Source organism: Exophiala viscosa (assembly GCF_022695815.1).
Source record: "Exophiala viscosa unplaced genomic scaffold EDD37scaffold_11, whole genome shotgun sequence".
Lineage (NCBI taxonomy): Eukaryota > Fungi > Ascomycota > Eurotiomycetes > Chaetothyriales > Herpotrichiellaceae > Exophiala > Exophiala viscosa.
The window spans coordinates 735365-761665 of record NW_026944363.1 but is presented as its reverse complement, the minus strand read 5'-3'; the positions used below and the strand labels follow the sequence as shown (position 1 = coordinate 761665).

The 26301-nt window shown below is 52.0% G+C and overlaps 8 protein-coding genes across 8 annotated transcripts; 6 read left to right on the top strand and 2 right to left on the bottom strand.

Moving 5' to 3' along the window:
* Positions 1-611: 611 nt before the first annotated feature.
* On the top strand, positions 612-2666 carry EDD37DRAFT_639627 (GNS1/SUR4 family-domain-containing protein; the record flags this gene model as incomplete). Its single annotated transcript, XM_062817185.1, has 2 exons — positions 612-998; positions 1052-2666. Coding segments are annotated over exons 1-2 (1631 nt in total), but the record flags the coding sequence as incomplete, so codon positions are not given.
* Positions 2555-5679, bottom strand: EDD37DRAFT_142886 (DNA ligase 1). Its single transcript, XM_062809586.1, has one exon. It carries the CDS (start codon positions 5351-5353, stop codon positions 2711-2713), a length of 2643 nt encoding a protein of 880 aa, XP_062666939.1. The 5' UTR covers positions 5354-5679; the 3' UTR covers positions 2555-2710.
* Positions 5492-8322, top strand: EDD37DRAFT_142827 (TIP-1 family-domain-containing protein). The gene is made up of 2 exons (XM_062809585.1): positions 5492-5778; positions 5828-8322. The coding sequence occupies exons 1-2, from the start codon at positions 5629-5631 to the stop codon at positions 8204-8206; spliced, it is 2529 nt and encodes an 842-aa protein (XP_062666938.1). The 5' UTR covers positions 5492-5628; the 3' UTR covers positions 8207-8322.
* A 129-nt stretch (positions 8323-8451) lies between these two features.
* On the bottom strand, positions 8452-9993 carry EDD37DRAFT_653350 (succinate-semialdehyde dehydrogenase; the record flags this gene model as incomplete). Its single annotated transcript, XM_062818554.1, has 2 exons — positions 8452-8873; positions 8934-9993. 2 exons carry the CDS (start codon positions 9991-9993, stop codon positions 8452-8454), a joined length of 1482 nt encoding a protein of 493 aa, XP_062666937.1.
* Positions 9994-11477: 1484 nt separating this feature from the next.
* On the top strand, positions 11478-13758 carry EDD37DRAFT_142891 (salicylate hydroxylase). Its single transcript, XM_062809587.1, has 4 exons — positions 11478-11762; positions 11832-11957; positions 12063-12326; positions 12377-13758. The coding sequence occupies exons 1-4, from the start codon at positions 11652-11654 to the stop codon at positions 13538-13540; spliced, it is 1665 nt and encodes a 554-aa protein (XP_062666936.1). The 5' UTR covers positions 11478-11651; the 3' UTR covers positions 13541-13758.
* A 519-nt stretch (positions 13759-14277) lies between these two features.
* EDD37DRAFT_142805 (uncharacterized protein) lies at positions 14278-17163 on the top strand. The gene is made up of 3 exons (XM_062809584.1): positions 14278-14825; positions 14873-16378; positions 16426-17163. The coding sequence occupies exons 1-3, from the start codon at positions 14392-14394 to the stop codon at positions 16952-16954; spliced, it is 2469 nt and encodes an 822-aa protein (XP_062666935.1). The 5' UTR covers positions 14278-14391; the 3' UTR covers positions 16955-17163.
* A 495-nt stretch (positions 17164-17658) lies between these two features.
* EDD37DRAFT_639616 (uncharacterized protein) lies at positions 17659-22219 on the top strand. Its single transcript, XM_062817184.1, has one exon. The coding sequence runs from the start codon at positions 17853-17855 to the stop codon at positions 22002-22004; it is 4152 nt and encodes a 1383-aa protein (XP_062666934.1). The 5' UTR covers positions 17659-17852; the 3' UTR covers positions 22005-22219.
* On the top strand, positions 22220-25243 carry EDD37DRAFT_639615 (uncharacterized protein). The gene is made up of 2 exons (XM_062817183.1): positions 22220-22461; positions 22512-25243. The coding sequence occupies exons 1-2, from the start codon at positions 22425-22427 to the stop codon at positions 25175-25177; spliced, it is 2703 nt and encodes a 900-aa protein (XP_062666933.1). The 5' UTR covers positions 22220-22424; the 3' UTR covers positions 25178-25243.
* Positions 25244-26301: the final 1058 nt, after the last annotated feature.

The following is a 26301-nucleotide window of genomic DNA, read 5'->3' as shown; positions in this document are numbered from 1 at the left end:
GCGCATACAGAATACACCTCGCTATCTTCTTGCGAATCTAGTCCTCAAGAACAAGCATTGCGCCTGTGATGCCTCAATTCTAGGCCTCGTCACCAATCGCGCTCCTCCTCACCACACCCAAGCGAACAAACTCGCGACGCGATCAGACCTCTTACCAGTCTCACCACTGTCCTGTCTATCTCACAGCCATGTCGGGTACGGTGTCAGATCTTGTTGACTGGCTCGGCCTCAGCCAGACGGCTCCCAGAGTCAAAGTCACAGCACCGCCAGCCGAATTCTTCAAATTCCCCCCTTCATCTGCGCCGACGACCTTGTCTCCTCCTCCCAACCATTCAACCTTTGCGCACCCCTTTACCGTTCCCACCAATATCTACAATGCGACGCTCTCACCGCATGTACCGATCACGGTTGCCCTACTGTACATGTCGCTTGTTGTCTTCATGAACTCAGCCAACGCAAACCGCAAGTACAAACCATGGGCTATCAGCAGAACGAGACTCTTCAAGCTTCTTGTCATCCTACACAACGCTTTCCTGGCTGCATACTCAGCATGGACCTGTCTTGGCATGATCAATGCACTTCGCTTGACCCTGCCTGCATGGAGTGAAGAAACGACTGTGGCCGAAACGGTAGACGCGTTCTGCAAATTACATGGCCCTAGGGGAGTTGGAAACGCAGCAACCTACAACATCACAACCAGCGCTTGGACAATGACGAATCGCCTGTTCCATCTGGCCGCGGATGGACTTGGTCCAGCTACCGCAGATGTGGGCAGAATGTGGAACGAAGGGTTGGCTTTCTACGGCTGGCTTTTCTACCTCTCCAAATTCTACGAAATCATTGACACCTTGATCATCCTGAGCAAGGGAAGGAGGAGCAGCCTTCTGCAGACGTACCATCATGCGGGAGCTATGTTGTGTATGTGGGCAGGCATCAGATACATGTCTCCGCCCATCTGGATGTTTGTCCTTGTCAATTCTGGTGTTCATGCCATCATGGTAAGTCAATGCTAACGTGCCAATCTAGAAACACTTCGCTGACATGCTTGTAGTATACTTACTATCTCGTCTCTGCGCTCGGCGTTCGTGTCCCCAAATGGTTCAAACGAGCCTTGACCACGCTCCAGATCTCCCAATTTGTGGTTGGATCAGTGTATGCCTCTCTGCACCTGTTCATCTCCTATCAGATTCCGGTCAGCGTGCCTTACATCTACCACCTTGGTGGCGTTGCGTCAAAGCTTGCGACTGGCGTGAACAGCGACATTTCTGCTACCGCATCGAGCGCAATTGCTACGGCATCCGCCGGGGTTGGATCGTGGTTGAAGAAAGCTGCGCTGCGTGCTGCAGGTTACGAAGGTCTAGCAGAGAACGTCCTCAATGAACAAGGCCAGACTTTCGGAATCGACGCAATTCATGCTGCGGAAGATCTTGTCGCCAGAGAAGAGACACGATACAGAGATGAGGTGCAATACGTGCACTGTCTAGACACCAGTGGACAAGTCTTCGCCATTTTGCTCAACTGCATGTATTTCCTTCCACTCACCTGGTTGTTCGCGCAATTCTTCGTCACCTCATACATCAAGCGTACCGAGCGAAGACGAAGCAGCACCGCAAGCGAAAAGGCCTACGCTGCAAGACAAAGTCTACAAGATGCATCCAAGGGTCTTGCTCGCAGACTCAGTGAGGCACTCGACGAAATGCATCAGGTGACGGAGGACATTGGAGAGGAAGATGCGGTCATCGACGGAGATGAGGTGAAAGCTGAATTGCGTGACCTGGCTGACCAAGCCAAGAGCACGTATCAGAAAGGCGTCAACAAGGCCAAGGAGACCATGTCCAAAGTTGATACTGGCAAGGTGAAAGATGAATTTCAGCGCGACTTGCAAGCGATTAAGGAGAACTTGCAGGAAACCGCTGAAAAGGCAACAAACGCAATCAAGAGCAAGACTGGTTCATTAGACGAAGTCAAAGAGAATGTGGCCCAAACAGTCAATAAGACAGTAGATGCGGCCAAGCAGGCTGGGTCGAAGGCTTCAGAAACTGCGCAACAGACCGCCGATGATGTGAAGAAGACTTCGGGAAAGGCAAAGAAGAGAGCGGCAGCCGAAGCGAAGAAGACCTCGGAGCAAGCCAAAGACAAAGCAGCAGAGGCTCCGGAAGACGTGAAGAAGTCTACTGAGAACGCCAAGGACAAAGCAGCCGAGGGTGCTGACAAAGCTTCGAAGAAGGCAGACGAAGCCGCTGAACCAAAGAAGTCCCCAAACGGAAATGGCACAGGCGGCGGAGAGGAGTCTATATATGCGACGAACCAAGGTGAAGAGACGGCCAAGGTCGAAGAGGGAAAGAGCTTTGCAGATGCCGTCAAGGAGGACGATGGGCCGAGAGGTTTCGCTGATTAAGCAATGATGGGGCTGACTTCCCAGGAGGTCGTGTCGTCAAGAACGTCCAAGCATGTACATCTTATCATTCGAGCTGCGTTATGCTTCCCGGGCATCACTGCTTCAGTTGAAGCATGTTGACTGCTTGTGGAAATCGGAGATTTTCCTTTCGTCGGATACCCAGGATGGTCAAGCGATGGCGATCGGAGGACTACAGGCGGATAACTCAGATTAGGTAGACAGTACTGTAGTTCCAATTTTGACACCAAGTCAATTCAGATTAACTGCATAAGAGCATTCGATCCGCAAGCTGCTCACACAAGTCAGTCGGGCTCACTCCTCTTCGCCCTCGTCCTCCTCCTCTCCAACTACCTGTCCCCCACCCTGCATTTTAATCCTAGCCTCCTGCTTCCTATACAACCCAGCCAAAAACTCACTCGTACTCGCCTCCTCGATACTCTTGTCTTCTCTGACCTTCAGGAACCGCGGGAACCGCATACTCAACCCCCTCTCATCACTCACAAGTCCAATCGCAGCAGTGTACGTCGGACTAAGCGTGATATCGGCAAACGCCATCTCCCAAACCTCCTGAGGCTCGAACCACGCGTCGGGAGCCTGATATGGAGACTCGATATAGCTAGGCATACTTCCCAGTGTGTTGTCGCCGCCCTCGGCATATTTTTCTTTATTGGCCTGGTAGAATTTGTCGGTGAATCCAGAAATGCATTTTGTGACGACTTCCAGCGATCCGTTTTCGGGGTTGCGGCACGCCAAAAGGATGGGAGACCACCATTTTGCTTTGCGGCCTTGGCCGTGCCACCCGGCCACGGGGATGAGGTCGATTGTGTCGGCGGAGGTGGCATAGTCTTTTTTCACTTTGAGCCAGGAGTCGAGACGTTTATCGGGTTCGTAGGTTGCGAGGAGGGCTTTGCGGCGGGTGCCTTTTTCTTTGTCCTCTTTTTGGTCGGACGCTTTGGTTTTGCTGGCGCCCTTCTTGCCCTTTTTGCTGAGTGTTACGGGAGCGGGAACTGGTGGAGCAGGTGAGTCGTCGTTGAGGTCTTCATCGGGATTGATGAGATCGGCGTTAGGTAGATTGTCAAGCACTTTGACCATTATGCCTTCACATTTGATGTCGGTGGCGGATTTAAAGAACTCGAGGACCGTCTCCGAGTCAGCAGATGTGGCGTCGATGCTTTTCACCCAAGTGAAGTGGTGTTCCTTCTCGATGAACATGCTGCGAAGGAGCCCTCGACGTTCTCGGAAGGGTCGGTCAAGTAATTGCTCGCCGTTAAGATACATCAGGTCGAATGCGAAGAGGCAGACGTCGACCTGGATGGTGCTTATGTCGACATCTTTCTTTGCTCGGTTGGTGAGTGTCTGAAAGGTGCGGAGCTCTCCTGAGTTTCGGTCGACAGCAACAACCTCTCCTTCAAGGATGAAGCTTGAGACTCCGTCGCCCCGTATCTCAGGGACCAGAGCGACCAGGTCGGGATACTTCTCTGTCATGACCTCGAGATGGCGGGAGAAGATGGAGACTTTACCCTTGTCGTCACAATGGACTTGTGCTCGTTGCCCGTCGTACTTGTACTCGCAGCTGAAGTCTCGTCCTTGGAGCTTAGTGAGCATCTCGCTTAAGTCTCTCGTGATGCTGCCCAGCATAGGTCGCAAAGGGACGTGTAATGTTAGGCCACAACGTAGCAATAAGTCATCGGACACGCCAACTTCGAGAAGCCCAGGTACGAGGTCGTTGTAATTAGGTCGCCGTGCGAAGCAGGTTTTGACGACTTCTTCTGCCTTTGACCACACAACGGCCAGGTCTTCTTTCTTGAGCTTAGCGAGCTCTGCAGGGTTTCTGATCGGGAAGTCTGCCCCTTCTGGACGTGATAGTTGGAAGGCCCGCGCGAGAGCAATGAGCATTGTTGTCTTGACCGCGCCAATCCTGAGATGCTGGACGAGTGTCCTCACAATGTAGCGGCTTTCTTCTGGTCCTCGAGCGTCCTGCAGAAGACGATCAACCAATCTCTGCTTTTGTTCCACGCTTCCGTGGCCCTTACTATTTGCAATCTTGACCAATGTCTGATAGGCACTCTTGATGGTGAGCGGCTTTGGTTTCCTCAACGTGAAGCTCTGTTTCTTCTTGGCTTCGAAAGCAACATCACCCGCGTCGCCATGCTTGTCATAGAGATTTTTGAGCCCAGCACCGTCGAGTCCGCATACCTTCTTCAGTGCTTTGGAGATGGCAGAACCGCCTAAGCCTAATTCCAGAGAAATGTATGGTGGCGATATCGAATTCGTAGCGAGCCATACTGCAGGTAGAAGGCTCTCGGGATCTGCTTCAATAAGGACTCTGAGGCAGTTGACGAGGGTGTCTACTATCTTGATCCGACTCTGTGTTGAGTTGACCAAAACGAAACATCTGACCAGCAGGGCATAAGAAGCATCGCCCCAATCTGCACCCCAGTTCCTCTTGAGCTCCGTGACGTATTTCGCAGGTTCGAATGTCAACGGACTCTGGTCGAAAGGTACAGTCAAAGTGATCTTGTCTTCCTCGGAGGCCGTGGATTGCAATCCTAGCAGTCCTTTCTTGTTGCCTTCGGGGAGTTGACCTGCGGCACCATCCTCCTCAAGCACGGATGCAACGAATTCGTCCTTGTCGTTTTCTGTGTCGTGCTCCCTATCTTCAACCAGCGTGGGCGAAGTGTGCCCGTTCTGGATCCCTGTTCGCTCCGCATCCTCTTTGGCCCATTCTTCCTGCAGTTTTCTGGCCAACTCTTCGTCTGTAAGCGGCTGTCCTGAATTGGACTCATCATGACCGGGAGCTGGAAGTTGGGCCTTAGTTACAACTTCATTTCGCGTGGGCTGGCCGTTTGACTCAGATTGTTGACTTGGTTTGCGAAAGAAGAAATCGAGACTGCGGTGCGAAACCGACACAGGTTTGGAGTCATTCTTCTTCCGCCGCTTCGAAGGGCTGTCCATGTTGAGCACCGGCAGTGTCGCCAGTGCGACATGCGTGATATCACTTGACAGTCATGTTGCCGACGGCTTCAGTCTTCAGAGGCAATATTTGGGTGCATTGACTAAATTTACACGTCGTCATCGGTTTGAGGACGGTCGCGTCTCCAACTGCAAATGACGCGCTGGGATCGAAAATGCTGAGGACAAGGACACCTCATAATTTATTTCCTTGCTCGCCAATCTGAACCCCTTCACAGATCTCACATTCGCAAATTGATCAGGACGGTACGCCCAGCATGGCGGAGCTGAGTCGGTCCAAGACTGGCGACGTTCGAACCAGAGTCGAGGACTATGTGAATGATAAGATTCAAACTGCGGCAGATCTCGATCAATTGGACAGCTTGATACAACGAGTCCAAGAACAGCAGGACCTTCTGAAGAAACAGGTAAATTTTGCATCTCACTCTGTGTCGCACGTTGCTGACACTCTCTTAGCTGGAGGATGCCCGGCGAAGCTACCAGGAAGCGCATGCCCGAGTCGAAGATCGCTCTCGCGAGCTCAAAGTACGAGCAGAACGCTACCTAGCTGAAGAGGCGGAGGTCCAAGAACGACAGAGACTTCTGGCACAATCAGACGCTTCTGATGATCCGGTCAGCAAGGTTGAGGCTCGAATGGTCAGGGTGCGGAACCTCGAAATTGCCCAAGGACATCTCGAAATCGTCCAGCAAATGAACGCACTGAGCACCCAGACAAGGTCGAATCTATCCTCCCAACCGGAGACATCTGTACAAGCCTATGTCCAACTACGAGGCTTGTTCAAGCAGATACAGTCTGCACAGCCCGCCGCAGAGGATGCCGCCCCGCAGCTGGTTTACGAGATCGAGCAACATTGCAACCAGTTGTACAACGAGGTCAAGAACGTGCTCGAAGAAAATCTACGCAAAATCTTAGAGCAGATGAAATGGCCTTCCAAAGAACTCAATCTCATTGGCAACATTCGTGAGAGATGGGATCAACAAGTTAGGCTACTCCTCAAATTGCAGGATCCAGACTTGATCACAGCTTTTGGAGGCAAAGACAATCTCGGCCCCTCTCCAAACGTTGAGCCCGTTGTCTTGCTTCCTCTTGAGGTTATGGTACAGCCTCTCGCAGCGAGGTTTCGTTACCATTTCTATGGAGACAAGCCCACCAACAGACTGGACAAACCGGAATACTTCCTCACCCATGTGCTCGATCTCGTTGAAAGACACAGTGGCTTCGTGTCCGATATGCTTGGGCCGATATTCGATGAGGAGGTACTGTCTTCTGAGACCTTGGAAGCCATATATTCCGATGCTGTGTCGGCATTTATAACTGCGCTCTTACCTATTGTGCTTGCGAAAAGCTTGTCTTTTTTGCCGCAAATCTCCCAGGAGCCGCAACTCCTATCTCACTTCATGCATGAGTTAATGGTTTTCGACGCGGCGCTCCGTGATACATGGGGCTACGTCCCAATTCCCAGGATGTTGACGGACTGGAAAGGAGTGACCTGGAAGATTTTGACCGTTCACGGATACTTCGCACCGTGGCTAGCAGTGGAGAAGGATTTTGCTCTTTCTCGCTACAGGACGATAAGAGACGCAGCCGACAGTGTTGATGTCGATTTTGATGCCGACTCTACACAGACCAAGCCTACCAAGGGTGCCATCAGAGTGAATGACTTGCTAGAGACGATCACCGACCGTTACAGAGGACTCTCGTCATTCAGTCAGAAGATAAAGTTTCTCTTGGAGATTCAATTGTCCATATTTGATGACTACCACAATCATTTGCAAGGAAGTCTTCAAGCATACCTGATGGCCTACAGAGCCGGCCGACTGATACCGGGTCAACATGATAGCGACTCTTTAGGTCGTAAAGGCTTGGAGTCGCTGGCCAAGATTTATGGCAGTGCTGAGTTCCTGGAGCGCAAAATGTCCGACTGGAGCGACGATGTTTTCTTCTTGGAGCTCTGGGAGGAACTTCAGTACCGCGCAAAAGACAGCAACGGCCATAACGCTTCTGTCGGTACTGGCCTCAGAGTGGCGGATGTTGCAGCCAGAACATCTGCTACTATCAATTCGGATGATCCAGATGGTGATCTGGATGCCGACGGTAGCGGACTCTTTGACCAGACTGCTTTGGCATATCGGCGCATGCGCGAACGTAGCGAGGAAGAAATCCTCCGAGCTCTGGACGTGAACTTGCACGCTGCATTCGGACCTTATGCAAGATACGGACAGTGGTCATCTCTTGCTGCGACGCCGTCTGAGGCCGGAGCAACGGCACCCTCGGCCAGCCTTGATGGTTTCTGTGAGACCACGACCGTGCTCCTCGGCTACCTGGCGAGAGTGCTAGCTCCAGGCCCATTGCGACGGATCACGAAGCATTATTGTGCCACGGTGCAACGGGAGATTTACGACAACGTCTTAATGCATCACACCTTCTCGGCGACAGGAGCATCTCAACTAAGGCGGGATCTGTCCGCAATTGAGGATAGCATCAAAAAGGAAAGCCACTTGCCTGGGGTCATTGGTGGCACTATGAAGCGCCTTCAAGAAGCAGTATTCCTCCTCTCCCTTGATGCTGTTAAGCCTGCAGGCTCTGGTACTGGTGCAGGTGGTGATGATGGTTGGGGCTTCGACGAGGATGAACGTGGGCAAATCATATCAGAAGACGCCACGAATGTCTCCCTAATGAAGGAATCCGATGAATGGAGTCTTTGGGACGCTGAAAAGCTCGTGTTCCGGAGCAATGAGGCGGCGCGTCAAGCCCTTGCAGATATGGGGCTGCATCATCTGAGTGAGGGCGATGCAAGGAATGTTTTGAAACGAAGGGTTGAGCTCGATAGTTGAGAGATCTCACGGGATCAGATGACCTCGTATACCTGGAGTGGCCCCCCATCATCCTGAGAAGTATCTATTCATGAATGGCCCTCATGCTCCAGAGGCGTTTGAGAGGGTTTTCTCCCCGGTACTCTTGTCAGGACATGCTTTGCTCTTCTACCAGGAACTCACAACTGGAAGCCAGCAGAAATCGGACATTGGCAAATCAAGGAATGATTGAATTGCCCAGAGACAATATGACTACCAATCACCAGCTAATTTGCAACATTGATAAACATACTCTTGACGACGAGATACTCCTCGATGCCCTGACGACCACCTTCTCGACCATAGCCGCTTTCCTTCACTCCCCCAAACGGATTCTCGCACGCACTCAGGAGGCCGAGATTGACGCCAACCATGCCCACTTCCAGAGCTTCGGTCACACGCCATGCTCGAGCCATGTTCTCCGTTATGATGAAGCTACCGAGGCCGACGTCGCAGTCGTTGGCCATATCAAGGGCTTCCTCTTCGGTCTCAAACTCGTACAGGCCGACCACCGGAGCGAAAGTCTCCTCTCGGGTTGTTATCATCTCTCGCTTCATGTTCTTGATGACAGTGGGTTGCAGAAAATACCCCTTGAGATCTTTCATGGGCGCTCCACCGAGCACGACTTGTCCGCCGTGCTTTTTAGCATCTACACAGTATCAGCTATCTTGAAACCATACGCGACATACTTCCCTAGTGATCGACTTACCGTTGATATGGTTCATTGCCTTTTCTACCGCACGCTCATGCGTCAATGGTCCGACAAACACACCGTCCTCAACACCAGGCCCAACCTTTAGAGACTTGACTTTTGCTGTCAAAGCATCTGCGAACTTGTCATATATGCCACTCTGCACGAAAATGCGGTTTGCCGTCACGCAGGTCTGACCCGAGTTTCTGAACTTGGCCATGATACAAGCTTCGACTGCAGTCTCGAGTTTCGCATCGTCAAACACGATGAAGGGACTGTTGCCGCCGAGCTCGAGAGACAGCTTCTTTAGGCTGTCGCTGCATTGCTTGGCGAGAAGTTTTCCGACCCGAGTACTGCCGGTGAAGCTCAATTTACGGACGAACTTGCTTTTGCACAGGGCATCGCCGACCTCTTGGACCGTGTTGAGTGTCGTGATGACGTTGACTGAGCCCTTGGGGAAGCCTGCTTCTTGCGCGAGGACAGCTTGGGCAAGTGAACTTAGGGGAGTCTCTCCTGCAGGCTTCCAGACAGTTGTGCAGCCGGCGGCAAGTGCTGCACCGGCCTTTCTTGTGATCATAGCAATAGGGAAATTCCAAGGAGCTAGACAAGCTGCAACGCCGATAGGCTGCTTGAAGGTCAAGATCCGTTGATTGAGGTTTGCGGTTGGGACGACTTCGCCGTGCACACGCTCTGCTTCTCCGGCGAACCATTCCAGGAATGAGGCGCCGTAGGTGACTTCGCCTTTGGCTTCAGCTAGAGTCTTACCGTTCTCCAGAGTCAAGATCAGGGCTAGATCGTCAATATGTTCGAGACATAGGTCAGACCATTTCCGGAGCCACCTGGCTCGTTGGCGGGCACTGGTCTTCTTAAAAGTTTGGAACGCTGCGTGTGCGGCCGCGACTGCTTTGTCGACATCCGCCGCTCCCATTTCAGGGAGTGTTGCGATCTTGTCGAGGGTGGCGGGATCGTAGACATCGAAAGTCTTGCCGGAGGCTGCGTCGACCCATTCTTCGTTGATGTAGCCTTTAGACTGTAGGAGGTCCTTCCGCTTCAGGTCGTTGAGCGTTTTGGGAGACATGGTTTCTCTTTATTAGGGACGAAAAAGGCCTCAGAATCGATTAGATAGGCACTGTTCTTGCGTCGCACCTGTCTAGCAGTCATGATGCCATGTATGATATACGTGCCAAACCCCGCCTTGAAGACATGTTGGAGAACGGGCACTTCATGCGGGGGAAGGTTGTTTCCTGAAGCCCGGCGCGGATGTTTACCGAAACGTTGCTAAGAGACACCATTGGGGTAAGTCAAGCCGACTACCATCAACATGCTCCAGTCCTGAGGCAAACATTGACAATGGGCATCGTGTTGATCAACCATATCCGGCCTCTGTTCAACGCATCACCCTCAGCCTGAAGAGAAGATTACTCCTGAGACATGACCCGTCTGTGGCTTCTCGTGTTCTTATGATGAACTCGCGAATCTTGCAGGTATTTTGAGAACCTAGGCACGCCAGGTCCCAAGCACCCAATCTCAGTGCACAGGGAGGCTCCCTAGCCTCACAAATGACAAGTTAGGAAGACCAACCAAGCAAAGACCCAACAAGGTATCATGTACTACGTACTACCGAGATAAGGTCGAGAAGACCCCCCGTGGAGATTAAGATTACCATATTCGACATTCATCAGCCTTATCTTAGGGCAAAGTCTCCAGTCGCATGGCCTAGCCTCTTGACTTTGGCCCACCTCCTCGATTTACTGAAGTTAGTGCTGACGACCTCTTATCTTCGTTTACAAGTTCTCACACTGCGTCAAACTACTATGATCCTTGTTTGACACTATCATCTCAAGCATGGCATTTCGATGAGAAATCTCGTCAAGCCTACTTCACATTTGATCGAGTCAAAGCTTCAGCTCTCAGAAGGGAATGGCGAGCCTCGTCTCCCACGGATGTCTTGGATCTCATTTCCCACAGCCTCGGCGTTGCGAGTCTAGGCTTACAAGGCAACGTTCAGAAATATCTTCTAGCGATTTGGAGCACCAGTAACATAGGTGACATCAGTCCTGACTCCTATGATTGGTGCTCTGCGGCTATGTGGTTTTATCCCGACTCGCTATACCTATCCAAGTAAGAACAAACCTCTGAACATGGCCTCGTACTGGCAAAATTCTTTCCTCCTCGTAAAATTGCAAGCCACATGGACTCTAGATCTGGGCGGGCTTTATGGCCAGAAGCCACGCGGGTCTTGGACAGTCTTCCAATTACTCCATCAACTCTCCCGTTGGCCCAAGGAATTGTCTTGGAATTGTCTTGGAATTTGTGACAACGCCAAGGTGGCTGCTTTGATGTTTCGGTCTTGGACTCGGGGACAAGGTTCGCCTAGACCACGATAGCCTCATTACAGGTTCCATGCATGTTGATACGAGGCTTCCCAAGCCTACATCCCACATCATGGCCAAATGGACCGGTCTCTGAGACCGCAAAAAGGAGAGACAAAACATTGCTTGGCCAGCCGACTATGGCCGGCAAGATGAGAGGTACACGTCTCCCCCATGATAAGTATTTCCCAGCCTGCCCGTGCCCGTCTCTCTCCATTCTTGTCTTGTCTCCCTTGGCTAGGTAGGGCAATTGTGGCAGCCTTACCAGTTCATTTATTTCGATACTGACGCGTCAATCTGCCCGCCGACCCTTTCTCAGCAATAAACCGGTTACTGTCGCTACAGGTTACTGCCGATACAGGCCATGGACTCACATACACCGGCTGCGCCTGGACTTCAGGTTGGAGTCGTTGGCGCTGGTGTTGCCGGATTGTCAGCTGCCATTGCTCTGAGAAGGATCGGTCACAAAGTTGAGGTGAAGATTGCCCAGTTCCTGCTTTTCCTGCGCGCCAAAATCTCAACCTTGCTGACTTATTTCCCTCAGATCTTTGAGCGGTCGCTATTTAAAAACGAGAATGGTGCTGCTGTTTCCATCCCTCCAAATGGCGGACGAATTCTCAAACATTGGGGGTTCGACTCCGTCAAAGCTGGTGGCATAGAGAATATCCAGGTAGGTTATACTGGCTAGGCCAATTATAGTCCACATCTTGGTCTTTGCAGCACTTGGGAGCAAACTTGGAACTTCAATATGCACATGTGCTGAACATTCTATCAGGTTCGTCGGCCGAAGGGAGACACTCTAGAGCCAATGGCATCAACACTGTCCTTCGCCAACATCGAACAACGATTCGGCAACAAATGGTATTTCTACCACCGAGTGGATATGCATCGTCACTTGAGGGAGATTGCCGAAGCCGGCGGCACAGTTATTCGACTTGGTGCTCAAGTCACAGATGTCGACCCCGAATCAGGAATGATCCATCTCAAAGATGGCTCGCAATTTCAGAAGGACCTGGTCGTTGTTGCTGACGGACAGCATGTGAGTTGTCCTCGATAATCTGCTTTCGGTGGAATCTGACCTTACCTCAGGATCGGCTCAACTTCAAGATCACCGGGAAAGAGGTGCCAATGCAACGAAGTGGTCAAACCGCTTATCGTTGCCTCATTCCTATGAAAGACATTCTCGAAGACGAGGAAACCAAGCACTTGTTCGAGGGCCAGCCACCGGGGTTTTGGGCCCCTGCTCTGCCAGCCAAAGGTGTCATGGCAGTCACTTATCCCTGCCGAGATAACCAAATCCTCAATGTGCTGGCCGTTCACCGCAAGTTGGGTCAGCATGCGACTAGCGAAGAAGATGCCATTATCGAGGATTGGAACTTTCCAGCTACTCACGAAGACCTCGAGAAGGTCCTCGACGGCTTTCACCCGGCCGTCAAAAAGGTCTTCCTGAAGTCTCCCGAGGTTAAGGTCTACACTCAGATGAAGAGAGATCCGCTGTCAAAGATGACCAAGGGAAAGGCAGTTTTGATCGGAGATGCATGCCATCCGATGCTTTTGACCCATGCACAGGGAGTATCGTCCTCCATCGAGGATGCTGCTGCACTGGAAATCTTCCTGGCTGATGTACCTCCTTCGGAAGGTGTGAGCGCTAAACCGTCAGAAAAGCTTCTCCAGCGACTAGAACAGTTCGAAAATTTCCGTCTACCGAGGGTCTCTGCCACGCAAATCCTGACAAATCCAATCGTGCCTGGTCCGCAGGCTGCGGCGAAGGCTGCTGAACAGGAGGCCGAAATCAGAAAATACTACTCCGGACCTCTGCCTATCACGGGAGCCATGCCGCACAGTCCACCTATCTGCCAGTTTTTCTTCGGGTATGATGTGAGGAAAGAGGCGATCCAGTATCTCGAGGAAGCCAACGCACAGAGCCAGACAGTCGACAGAACGGATCAAGAAGAACAACCTATAGTACCAGCCGTTACTGCTGTTGCTCAGGTTGTTAATGAGAAGACATTGGCCGAGACGCCGGCACCTACTCCGGTGAAGGTCGAAGAAAAGGTTATCGAAGTTTCTGTGACGACCAAGGGCGACATCCCTCCTATCGAGCAGAGAGTCCTGGACTTGGAACGAAAGCTCGCGGACATGGAGAAAAAGATGGCTCAGCTTGTTCATATTTCGACCACGGAAGTGCAATTGACTCCGCCTCAGTCGCCACCCTCGCCTTATGAGGCGACTCCTATCGTGTTCGCATCTTGAATATGTCATCATATATGCGTTGTGCACTGGGAGAAAAGAGCCATGGTAGATTGACGCGGCTCCAGTGTGTGCTCACCTTGATCTAATGACCAGGGGTGACGAGGGCTGACGGCTTAAAATATATCGAGGGTACAACATTTGATTCAGCCACAGATGCTGGTGGTTCGCATTAGACGTTGCATTTCAGGTTGCCTTTAATATGTTGTGCTAGTCTGATCCATGTCCGGACAGCTCCGCAGACAGGTGCTCTATTGGATGCAGCAGCGTGCCCAAACCCTACTAACCGAGCTTTCCACACTATGGCATGGAGGTGTCTAGGGTTGACTAGGGTGTGCTGTCATATCTCGCCATACGAACCGGGTCTTCTCAGACAAGGCATACTCAAGGCTCCTTTCTAAGTGGTAGCGACTCCTGATAGGCGGATGACATGCAATCCTCAATCGCTTATCACAAAAGCACATATCGCATCCGACTCACACGTGCAGCAAATAATGTAATGCGGCGTAGCCTGAATTCGCCCGATTTCAGGATGCAATTGGAAGAAGCGACGATGGTCTGGCTGCTCATACATTTCTGTTTTCACCAGGAATCTGGTACATACACTTCGACAGAACCACGAATGATCGACACAAAGGTCTAAGTGACTGAGATTCACTCGCTTTCAGCCTGGCATTGTGAATGTATTGTGATTTTCAGTAACACGCTGGTAAATGCTAATGGCCGCTCAAACGTCGTACTGGATACCTCTATTCTTGTGAACCTCCAAATCTCCCCAGATCTGGCATCCACTCAAGCAGTCCTTTTGTACCCTAACACAATCTACTCCCCACAACGCCACTTCAGTGGGCGATATGGTGCTCGATCCAATCACGGCTATTGGCGTCGCAGGCAATATCATTCAATTCGTCGAATTCGGTTGTCGTTGTGCAAGCAATTTCCATACGATCTGGCAGGAGGGAACATTACCCTCTTTTCGAGAGCTGGAGGCAGACTCAAAATGTCTGGAAGGTCTGACTATACGGCTGCAGACATCTCCGCCCAGCAAGACAGTCCAGGATGCCGCTGCCTGGGAAACCGGTATTCTGCAAGCAAACGAACGCTGTCAAGATGTGGCGGTCCAGTTGCGCAATGTCTGCGACAAAGTCAACGCTCTGAACGGCAGAAGGTTCAAAGCACTGCGTCAAACCATCCGTACTCAGATAAAGGAAAGAGAGATACACGCACTTAGAGAGCAGCTTGAAGCCGTCAAAACTCGGCTCACTCTGCACTTAGTTGCGTATCTGAGGTATGCAGATACGTCTTGCGGCTTTTCTAAGCTGACAAAACTTACAGCGTCCAGCGCCAAAGTGAGCTTCAGGAAATTGCCCGCGTGAGCAAGACCGCTGCAGAAGCGTTCAAGGCTGCAGTACGAAAGGATTGCAGTCATTTGTCTACGCAACTTGATGATCTGAAAAGTGCCGTTGGTCATGGAACTTCCACACTCCAACAAGCCGTCCATGACTGGCAACAGAAGCATGAGACTGAGCTTGCTGAGACATCGGTGGAGATTGTGGAAGAGACCAAACGTAAACTGACCGAAGATGCTACTCAGAAAATGCTGGCCAGCCTCTACTTTGTTCAGATCGAAGATAGGCGGGATATGATAACGGAGACGCATGCGACCACCTTCGACTGGATCTTCGACGGTGATTGTCTCTGCAACAACCATGACGTGACATTCAGCGATTGGCTCAGGGGAGAACAACCACAAAATGGACTATTCTGGATAAGGGGCAAGCCAGGTTCTGGAAAATCGTGTCTGATGAGCTATGTATCAACACATCCCAAGCTGTCTGCTCCATTACAGGAATGGGCTGGCAGCAATGAACTACTCCTGGCCAGTGCCTTCTTCTGGATAGCGGGTACAACGCTTCAGAAGTCCCTGATTGGCATGCTTCGGACTTTGTTGTATCAGTTCTTGGAGAAAAAGCCACATCTGATGCAGATCGCACACCCGGAACGATGGCGAGCATACTATTGGCATCAAGCCAGCCTCGACGAATGGTCCGAGCAAGAGCTGAGGTCCGCACTTGGGCGATTGTTTGGGGATGCGTCCGATACTGTTTGCTTCATGATTCTGGTGGATGGCTTGGACGAGTATCAAGGGACTGAAGCCCAGCATAAAGATTTGGTCAATTTCTTTGTCCAGATTACATCGCAATACAGGAACATCAAAGCTTGCCTTTCGAGCCGACCATGGTTGATCTTTGAAGAAGGCTTCAAACGATATCCGAGTCTTAGCCTACATGATCTAACAGAAGGCGACGTGGCAACCTATGTGCGAGATCATTTCAAGATGGACGAGAACTTTAGCGAATTGCGTAACATGAAGCCTGAAGAGTGCGACACCTTGGAACAGCAGATCGTGGACAAGGCATCGGGAGTCTTTCTGTGGGTTGCACTTGTGGTAAGAGACCTACTCCAGTGTCTCCAGGACGGCAACGCCATTTCAAGTCTGTTCAAGAAGCTGGACTCGATCCCAGCCGAATTGGACGGGTATTTCATGCAGATCATCGAGTCGATCACGGTCTCGGATCGCGCTGCTGCGGCGAAGATACTCTTGCTCGTCATGACGCTCCCAGTGCGTTACAGGACCATAATGACTCTCTCCTTCATCGAAGAAGAGCAGGAAGACTACGCCTTGCACCTGGCTAGAGAAGATTTCAGTCGGCAATCGCTCGAGTACCGAATATCGTTGATGAAGAGACGACTGAAGAGCAAATGTAAGGGTCTTCTGGAGGTTGGAGCTGGGCTGAGTCTGCCAGCTTGCAACGACTGGCGGATTGAGTTTATGCACGGGCAAGTCCCTCATAGTCTGCTCAGAAATCTTGCTAACGCGACTCTAGTTCCTTTTACGAATTCTTCTGCCAAAGCACAGAAGTACGCGATCGTCTGAGGGAGTATGCTTGCGGGTTACCAGATGTGTCACGGTATTTGTGTAACGCACTGCTTGTACAAGTCCTTGCACTGGTCAACTTGGGCGTGTTTACTGTAAGCAATTTCGAGACCATTGTCGTTGAAGAAGATGCATTGGCGTCCGCGGTTGCGTTCCTCTACTATGCCTCCAAGAACGAGCGCGAGACTGCTTCGCTCCCGCTGAGCCTATTAGCAATTCTTCGGCACTTGTTGGTCGAGCACTGGCCGGCCTGGAACGTCCGCTGCGCGAGCACAAGCGCCCTCCAGTACGAGGCTGAAAACACTCTCCAATTGTTCACAGGATGGAAGGGACAGAGCAGTGACTTCCTCAAGCTCGCTGTCCAATACGGCCTGAGCCGCGCTGTCGCTGCGGAACTAAAAATGGAGCCCCCGAAGCCTGCAAACGACTGGAATCTGGACGAACTTGTGAGGCTGTCGTTGGAGCCAGTCGCCCACTGAGCAGACCGGGGGCATACCGTCACCCCAGACGTTGACCATCTTACTAAACATCGCCGAGCCGACCCGTGTTGACGAGCACGGTAAGCTGTATTGGTTCTGCTTGGCTGACAAATCCCTCAAAGTGGCCAATGTGCTTTTTCAATGTAAAGAGGAACCCCACAGTGAGAAATTAGGAGATGAATGGGCAGATGTAGTCGCATTGCTCATTGAGCGCGGCCTTGTTCAAGTGCAGTCCGTGGTTGATACACATTTTCAGAGAGCAACGTCCGCAACCTTACAAGACGAGGATGGTCGAGGCGAAGGTCCCCAGTACTTGACATGGCGGTTATTGAGAGACATGTTTCACCAGCACCACTTGGAGAGATTCGAGAGACTTACCTCCAGGCGGGAATTTGAGCTTCGGGAAGCTCGGAAGAGATGCAAAATCCGAAAAGCACTCGCCATCAGGGGAAAAGTAGGTCCTGCAATGAAGCCTGCACGACGTTCTGCGCGGACTCATTGAGGTTGAACGGAATTTTGGTTATGATGACATATCTAGGTGGGCAGAGAAAGCAAGCAAAGGCCCTATCCTTGTTCCAATGCCTGTATGGAATCATGAGTATGGGCTTGTTCTGATGTTGATACCTGTAACTTATGATGAACTATTTTCTCCTTACAGTAAAGTCTTTCAGCCTTGTCAGATCTCAACGCGGTGCGTCATGCTTGGCGCGGAGTCGCTGCTCACTGCATCTCCAAGTCCAGCCTCGGAGCGAGCCTTGATTATTTTATCACCGCAATTCATCCGTGCACGATCTCCTAGATTTTGCATGAAGTACCCCAGATTCCATATCAGATCTCCCTGAGCATTTACGCTGGTTCCAAGTTACTGGTCCGGGCAGTTGCGCCCCTTCTCTTCGACATGCGTCTGCAACTCCTGATCCAGCGGCATGCGTTCCCACCCGTACACATTATATACACAACGGGCGCCGGCCCCGCATCACACACACGATCCCGAGACAGCACGATCGCAGACCTTCTGAACGATGTAAACGACATAGTACCTCTTGAGTCGGCGGATGGCGAGTGGGGACTGGAGGACTACGCTGTCGAAGTTGCTGCGACCGCGGACCAGTCTTCACTTTACGAATGCCTACACTATCAAACATGCGAGTCCGTGCTGAGGGAAGATGACGAAGTCATCATACGGGCTTTGACCTCGGAAGATTTGAGGGTCAGAAGATTAGGCGGGAGACACCAGATCACCGGGGACGGCAGGCACCTCGTCGACGGCATACCTTTTGGGAAACAGTGGCTGAGAAGGACAAATAGGCCTGGGATCGTCATACCGCCGAGGAAGAAGAGAAGATTACTTGCGGAAGAGCCGAATTCGGACGACGACGAGAAGGTGAAGCAGATTCTTCCGGCAGAGTCGGAGGAAGACTACACTGGTGCTTTGGTCCCTTTCATTAGTGACGACGAGGAAGAGGACGAAGATGACGAAGAAGATGAGGATTTCGTGGAAGAGGAGGAGCCTGACCAAGTCACTCTCAGAGAAGACTTTGACGATGCGGATGCCGAGTCGGATCATGACGAAGAGGAAGCTGGTGATGGTCTCGACGACGAAGTAAAAGTTCTTCTCCGAGATGCTGAAGACATCGCAAGTGCCGGCGGCGGTGCTGCGGCTCGGAGTGTCTTTGAACGGAGACTGAAAAGAAAACGTGACATTGACGATGAAGGACAACCGTATGAAGACGACACATTCGAGGGCTTTTCGACGCCGGCCAAGAGTCCCAGGAAAGGCATTATTGACAACGATGATAAGGCGAGCGCCGACTCTGACGAAGACAGTATGATGGCAGACATTGCGACCCGTCAAGCAGAGAAACGTGCATTGAATGTTGTGGACGATGACGAAGATTTAGACGAAGACGAAGAAGACTCGGACTTCAACTCACTCGACTCGAACACTGGCGAGGATAGAAGAGCACCTACAAAGGACGAAAAGGATGAAGAGCCCGACACGGACTCCAGCTCGGATGTCGAGACCTCTTCTTCTGGTTCCGAGGCCGACAGCATGTTGGACAAGCTGGCCATGGAGCAAGCAAAAAAGCGAGCGTTGAATCTTGTGAATGCTTCTGGGAGTGACTTGCTAGAAGACTCTGAAGCCGATGAGGACTTCTCAACTCCTCAAGCAGAAGAAGTCGCACAGCAAGTCGTTGATGGAACATCGAGCTCTAGCTCTGAGTCAGACACTAGCTCTGAGTCTGAAGAGGACAGCGAATCTGATTCAGAATTGTCGGAGTCTGATTCAGAGTCTGAGGACGATGAAGAGAAGGGCCGAGAAGGACGCAAGGCTGTCCCTGACTCTCTGCCTGCTCCACTACCTACAACCAAGGTCTCTGCAACTGATCTTCAATTCAATCAAAGCCCGGCAACCTCTGCGCCTGGTCAAGGCATGGCCAGAACCCATAGAAACAACGACCGCGTCAAGAAGAGGAAGAGACTGGAAGCTCTCAAGATGCAAGGCTTGCTGCCGGCAAACGCGGATTTCAAAGCATTGGCAGAATACGACGAGCAAGGACAAAACCAAGGCGCCGTGGATGTTGATCAAGCTGAAGCCGCAGTCAATGAGCCAGAAGTTGAACGCAACGTCGTTGCCGAGACTATTGTTGATGCAGAAATGACAGGTCCGGACGAGACAGCAGACATCACCACACACGAAGTTGTCGATGACAAAAGAGTTGAAGACATTGGAATGACGGCCAACCTGATCGTGGCTTGTTCTGCCGAAGTACCTAAAACGGCTCCTAATAAAGAGGCGGGGACTGTTACAGAGCCGGCGCCAAAGAGAGCTAGACTCGACCTGGCCAGCTCTCGAAGGATGCTCTTCTCGTCACTCGGTCTGAGAACCCCCAAGACACCCGAGGCGGAGCAAGCGCTTAGGGAAAAGTTGTCCAAGTCTATTCGACCGACTAAACAGGTTGCCGGCCCGATCAACGGCGTCGAATCCTCCACAGGCCAGCCTCATGCTCTGATGGAGGACGAGGACTCTTGGAAGGACAAGTTAGTCGTGTCAGCTGTGGAGTGTGAAGAGTACGTTGGGCCCATGGAGCCACCACCATTTCCGTTCAAGCAGGGTTGGACCAAACCTGCAAGGGATGGGAACAAAAAAAAGCGTCAGTCGCGTGACCAAAGTCAATACTACCAAAGTCGAGACGAGCAGGATCCAACCAGCAATGACCAGGATTTCGCACCCGACGTTTCCACACTAGGCACTGACGAGGAGACGAAGCCGACGCCGAACACTGGCACTAAGGCTCCAGAGACGGCCAGCACAACACCCAGTGGCATCTCACTGCCCACTGACTTTCAGACTCTTCCGGCATTGACTCAAGAGAATATACGCCCTGGTGCGGTTATTGCTTATCAAGAGCTCCACGTGGACGCCTCTACGAGTTGGCAACCAGAGATATCGACGTACCGTGTGGGAGATATTTCACATCTTGATCAGGATGGGACCATCCATGTAAAACTGGATCCGAGTTCTTTGAAGCCCAAACTCGAGGTATCGACTGAAGACACAGAAGAGTCAAAGACGTATGGATTCGAACTTGAAGGTGAGGATAAAAGTCAAGAGGATGATGGGATCCGTGAGATCCAGTTCTCGGATATGATCTCCGCCAAGCTTGTCAAGGCTTCTTCGGTCGAGGTCCCCGAGAGCAGCCACGTGAATGGAGTCGGGCTTCGAGGTGGCGACGCTTCAGCCTCTTCGAATGGCGATCACTTTGCGGTCATCCCTGAATCTGCTGAGCAGGATAGCACATCGCAAGCACCGATACAGCCACAGATCTCTGTTGAAGATATTGCGACACCTCGTAGAAATGAGATCAGCGTCATTATCAAGGAGGCTGGATTCAACTCAGCCTTGGACGAGCAATTGCTACAACCAAACATGAACAGTACGCAATTCCGGCAATCTGCCAGTGCTTCAGGCGAGGTGGACGAAGGAACAACGTACACGTCTCGGAAGAGGTCTCCCTTGCTTGATTTTGTGCCGTCAGAGGATCAGCAATCGTCCGTGGTGGACGAGAATGATTGGCATCTTCACGAGGAGGGTCCCGACGCCAACTTTGATTCAGAACCGCCCATTTCATCACCTTATGTGCACACCCAGGAAAGTGTGGAATATCCTCACATATCTCAGATGGCGCTCAACTCCTCAGGCGTCGTTCAAACTAATACTAGCAGCTCCCACCAAGACGCACAAAAGTTGCCGCTCACTCCTGTTGTAGACTTGGCTTTCACCATTTCCGCGCAAGAGACGTCTGTGAGTCAAGCTGCAGAAAACGAAGTTGAACTTGAAACGAAGAGCGAACTTGTAGACGAGGAAGAAAGTGAAGATCAGGGCAATGCGAGCGGAGAAGATGAACCTGATGATGATAGCGAATATCAGGATTCATCAGCACCTTTGAAGTCTGAGGTATCCCAGTCGCAGTTACTGGATGCTTATGAAGGGATCAGCCAAGAACCCCGGTCGCAAAGAGACAGCTCTTTTTTAGGCGGACTTGGTCACGATGGTCACGACTCCTCGTACCATGACGACGATGATGACGAAGATGTTGATGGAAATAGTGACAACAACAGCGACGATCTACCATCATTGCGCGAGTTGACTTCAAGTCAGCAGGTTCGTGTTCAGACTCGCTCAATTTCGAAGAAGGTATCGCCTCCGGCGACAAGAAAATCACGCCGCAAGTCGGACAGAATCAAAAGCTCCACTCCACCGAGCAGTCCCGAACTTCCACCTTCTAGCCAGCCAGAGCCGAAACTGTCTCAGAGCGAGGAGCCTCGAATGTCACAGATCCCAATTGGATCGAAGATTGTCGATCTGACACAGTCCAGTGACGGGAGTAGTCCCATCAAAGGAGACGACGGTTTCTACAGCACGAAGACGAGAACCAGAGCGCAAGTCAATGGACACAGGAACTCGCAGGGATCAGCGGCGAGGAAAGTCAGTGGTTTGGGAACAAAAAGACTGCTTACGACCAAGAAGTCGAGAAATTATTTCTGAATCGTGGGGGGTTGTGTAGGGCTGTGTAGAGGGCTGGGTTGGACTTTAACGTGACAAGTCCTGGCTATCGATATGAGCTAGGTTGACATTTGTGATACCCATGGCTCTTGAGGGCCTGACTGTTCTACACAAATCAAAAGAATAGATGTATGCGATCCGTTGTAAGGAACATGAAGCACCACAATTCAACCTTTGTTTAGTAAGCAAGGCTGAGGCTGCTGCGGTGCGTCATTGACCCGAAACGCGAATTCATATGTTCGCAACAAGCTGGCTTCTTTACAATTGTGCAGCCTGCATCACAGCGAGACGAAAGACTACAAGAGTGCGCATGCTAGTCTGACTCGTTCTCTGTCAGAGTTGGCGCACGAGATATCAAAAGAAAATGCTTCGCCGGTAACCTGACGGCCGCAATTTGCCAACATGACCACGAGACATAGTCCTATATTTATGTTCATGGGTTAGTATAGAGCATACTTGATGTTTGACATATTCTGACATTCTTCTTAGTCCTCCTCTGCACCATCCTCCTTATTCTGCGTGATGTCGAAGCTAGGAGCCCTCTGGACAACCTCAACGGTGCTTCTCTAGACTCCATCCCAGACGAACAGCAGAAACAGAACTACCGAGCCAACGGCGGAAACGATGTTGTACACGAGGTGTGGTCAGTCTTGCGGGACTTCGAGCCGACGTGGAAGGACAGCGTGACGCCTGCGCAGCCTACAGGCATGCTCGAGATAGCATGGTACTACACAAGACTCGTTTTCCGGACTCTGTTCATGAACGCCCCAACACGGCAGGACGACGGCGATGGAAATAGCGCGCAAGTCAAAAACGACCTGAAGCAAGGCGCCGAGACCCTCAAGACCGCAGCGCAGTTTGACGACCCGGACGCCGTTTTCCTTCTCGCGGAGATGAATTTCTACGGCAACTTTTCGTACCCGCGAAACATGTCCGAGGCACTGACTTGGTACAAGAGACTGGCTGATCTGGATGGCAACAGTACCGCACAGTACATGCTGGGTCTGATGTACGGAACGGGCATTGGAGGCGTGGAAAGAGACCAGGCTAAAGCAATGCTGTATCACACTTTCGCGGCTGAGCAAGACAACATCCAGTCGGAAATGACAATGGCGTTCCGATACCATGCTGGCATCGGGTGTGCAAGGGAGTGCAACAAGGCTGTCGAGTACTACAAGAGGGTTGCGGACAAGGCCATGACGTACTGGCAGTCAGGACCACCAGGTGGCCACGCCTTCGTGCGGAATGCATACCGCTGGGTTGAGGTCGATGGAGGTATCTACGGCGAAGGCGCGAGTGTCAGCAGCTCTGGTCCCAATGCACCTCGAGACGGCGTCACGGCCGCCCACGTCGACTACGTGCTCGACTATCTCGACATGAAGGAACGGCAGGGCGACTTCAACGCCATCCTCGCCCTAGGGAAACACTACTACGAGGCGCCGAGAGGATATAAGCGCAACTTCCGCAAGGCACAACGACAATTCATGAAGGTAGCACACGCGTACTGGGGTAAGGACGGGAAAGTCAATCCCAAGGCCCCGAAAGGGATCGAAAGAGTTGCCGGCAAGGCAGCAGCATACCTCGGTCGGATGTTCCTTCGCGGCGAGGGTGTGGAGCAAAACGCCTTAAGAGCCGTGACGTGGTTTAAGCGCGGGATTGCCAACGGCGACTCCTTCGCCCAGTACCATATGGGCCTCATGTACCGGGACGGACTGGGTGTGCCCCAGGATGGGGTCCGCGCAGGCACATACCTCAAGGCTGCGGCCGAGCAGAGTCTGCCGATCGCCCAGTCCGCGCTGGGTGTCTTGTTTCTGGACCAAGGCGATATCGAAACGGCGGGACGATACTTCGAATTGGCAGCGGGCGCCGGCGTCATGGAAGCATTCTACTATTTGGCCGAACTGACCAACCAAGGCGTTGGACGTGATCGCAATTGCGGCCTCGCGAGCGTCTACTACAAAGTCGTCGCGGAACGAGCGGAGATCTTGCACTCCTCATTTCATGAATCCAACTCAGCTTACGAACGAGGGGATATCGAACGAGCTTACGTCGCAGCCATCAAGGCCGCTGAGCTTGGCTACGAAAACGCCCAAGCAAACGTCGCGTACCTACTCGACCGAAAGACATCGGTCATATCGCTCCCGGGCGTGCCTGTGCTGTCGTCGACCAATCCCGGCGCCACGCGAAGCCAATTGCTGGACGACCCGTACCTGGCTCTCGCATATTTCACCCGGTCGGCCAAACAGGCGAACGTCGACTCGCTGGTCAAAATGGGCGACCATTACTTGTCGCTCTCCTTGCCTAGGAGGAACAGCCTAACGTTCTTCCACGAGAACGATGGAGGCAGCTACATTGCAGACGAAGCGAAGTCTAACCTCGAGAAAGCAACGACATGCTATACTACAGCTGCTGAGTCTCATCACAGCGCCCAAGCACTCTGGAACCTTGGGTGGATGCACGAGAACGGCGTGGGCAGCGTGGCGCAGGACTTCCACATGGCGAAACGGTATTATGATCTGGCGCTGGAAATGAACAAGGAGGCGTATCTACCTGTCACTTTGGCGCTGGCGAAATTGAGGTTGCGGTCGTGGTGGAATGGCATTAGTGGCGGCAAAATCAACTCGATTCGCGATGAGGAGGACGAGGATCGGAAAAGACCGAAGACTTGGGGAGAGTGGATTAATCGCTTTCTCGATGCCGCGGAGGAGATGGATGCGCAGGAAGCTGCTGCTATGGCTAGGGATCGTGATGATGATGAGTTGCTTGGATACGCGGAGCCGGGAATGCCCGGTGGTGATGGCGAGTATGCCGGACGCGAGGGACAGCATAACGGTCATGGTCAAGAGGATGTGTATGGTGCGGATGAGTGGGATGATTTCGATGATGGGTTGATTGAGAGTCTGATTATCATTGCGCTGGCGGGTGCGTTGGCTTTGCTGGTGTATGCTAGGCAGGCGAGGAATAGGGTGCTTGAGCAGGAGAGACGGCAGGGACAGGCCCAGCAACCGCAAAACGTTGGCCAGGACCAGAATCAAGCACCAGCACAGCCGCAGGGACAGGCTCAGGCAGGGGGAGGCGGACAAGACAATGGCATGTTTCCTGGGCCTCAGGATCCTGAGTTCAATAATTGGGTTGCTGGCGGGATTGGGCATTAGGTAGTTATAGCGCCCGATGATGAGAAGCTGAATCCTGAATGGATATACCACTATCGCCACTGTCAAAAGTGATGTTATTCATGAGTTAGCATATATGTTACAGGCATTCCGGTTGAGTGAGGTGACCAATGTCAGATTCTGACTTGGATTCCTCCAGACTACCGCAAGGTCACTCGAGACTCTTTCATAGAAGGACAATTGTCTTCCTACTGTAGACTACCGACAAAAAAAAGAGCCTCCTAGACTACCGTCAGAAGAAAGAGCCTCCTTTCACTAGAGGTCAATTAGCCTCCTAGACTACCGTCAGAAGAAAGAGCCTCCTTTCACAGGAGGCTAATTGACCTCCTAGACTACCGTCAGAAAAAAGAGCCTCCTTTACAGGAGGTTAATTAACCTCCTAGACTACCGGCGAAAAAAAGAGCCTCCTGTCACAAGGGGTCAATTGACCTCCTAGACTACCGTCAAAAAAAAAGAGCCTCCTGTCACTGGAGGACGTTTGACCTCCCAGACTACCGTCAAAAAAAAGAGCCTCTTTCGTAGGACGACAATTATCATCGGACCCCGGTATGGACCAGCAGTGAAGTTCCCTGGGTCTCGACTGCCAATTCGACTACCGCTAGGCCGCGACCCCGAATGCATAAAGGCGCTGTTCCTCTGGCCATGTTACCGGCATATCTACTGTACGCCCGTGCATCCTCAGGCCCCGGTGACTCGCAGCAGTCTTTGGTAGCCTAGGTAGACAACGGTCGTGCGATTCACCGCCACTCTCTCGAAAGAGGGGGCAGGCCTTTCACAGCCGTTTCAAGCCAAATGAGGACTGCTTTGATCCCTTGTAAACGTCTTTTGAAAGTTGTATGTGCCGCAAACTGTCTCGTTGTACCGAGTGGCAGACTGGACTTAGTTGGTACGTCGGCAGTCGATCAGTGCACCGCTCCGGACGAGTAAAGCTGTCGTATTTGGTGCCAGCTTCATTCGACTTGTTTCATTGGCCGTTAGCTGCCGTCCGCACTGGAGAGGTGGCAGTCAATCCATTTTGTCCTCCTACCATGCTGGTTGCGGCCGCAACATTTCTGCTCCGTCGTCAAATTGCACCAGCAATAATGACGTGTGTAGGCCGCATTCGA

Coding starts and splice junctions, on each gene's coding strand:
- EDD37DRAFT_142886 (XM_062809586.1), bottom strand. CDS start 5,353: ATGGACAGCCCTTCGAAGCGGCGGAAGAAGAATGACTCCAAACCTGTG.
- EDD37DRAFT_142827 (XM_062809585.1), top strand. CDS start 5,629: ATGGCGGAGCTGAGTCGGTCCAAGACTGGCGACGTTCGAACCAGAGTC. Junction 5,779..5,827: donor AGGACCTTCTGAAGAAACAG/GTAAATTTTGCA, acceptor ACACTCTCTTAG/CTGGAGGATGCCCGGCGAAG.
- EDD37DRAFT_142891 (XM_062809587.1), top strand. CDS start 11,652: ATGGACTCACATACACCGGCTGCGCCTGGACTTCAGGTTGGAGTCGTT. Junction 11,763..11,831: donor GGATCGGTCACAAAGTTGAG/GTGAAGATTGCC, acceptor TATTTCCCTCAG/ATCTTTGAGCGGTCGCTATT. Junction 12,327..12,376: donor TTGTTGCTGACGGACAGCAT/GTGAGTTGTCCT, acceptor ACCTTACCTCAG/GATCGGCTCAACTTCAAGAT.
- EDD37DRAFT_142805 (XM_062809584.1), top strand. CDS start 14,392: ATGGTGCTCGATCCAATCACGGCTATTGGCGTCGCAGGCAATATCATT. Junction 14,826..14,872: donor CACTTAGTTGCGTATCTGAG/GTATGCAGATAC, acceptor CAAAACTTACAG/CGTCCAGCGCCAAAGTGAGC. Junction 16,379..16,425: donor CGGATTGAGTTTATGCACGG/GCAAGTCCCTCA, acceptor ACGCGACTCTAG/TTCCTTTTACGAATTCTTCT.
- EDD37DRAFT_639616 (XM_062817184.1), top strand. CDS start 17,853: ATGCGTCTGCAACTCCTGATCCAGCGGCATGCGTTCCCACCCGTACAC.
- EDD37DRAFT_639615 (XM_062817183.1), top strand. CDS start 22,425: ATGACCACGAGACATAGTCCTATATTTATGTTCATGG. Junction 22,462..22,511: donor TCCTATATTTATGTTCATGG/GTTAGTATAGAG, acceptor CATTCTTCTTAG/TCCTCCTCTGCACCATCCTC.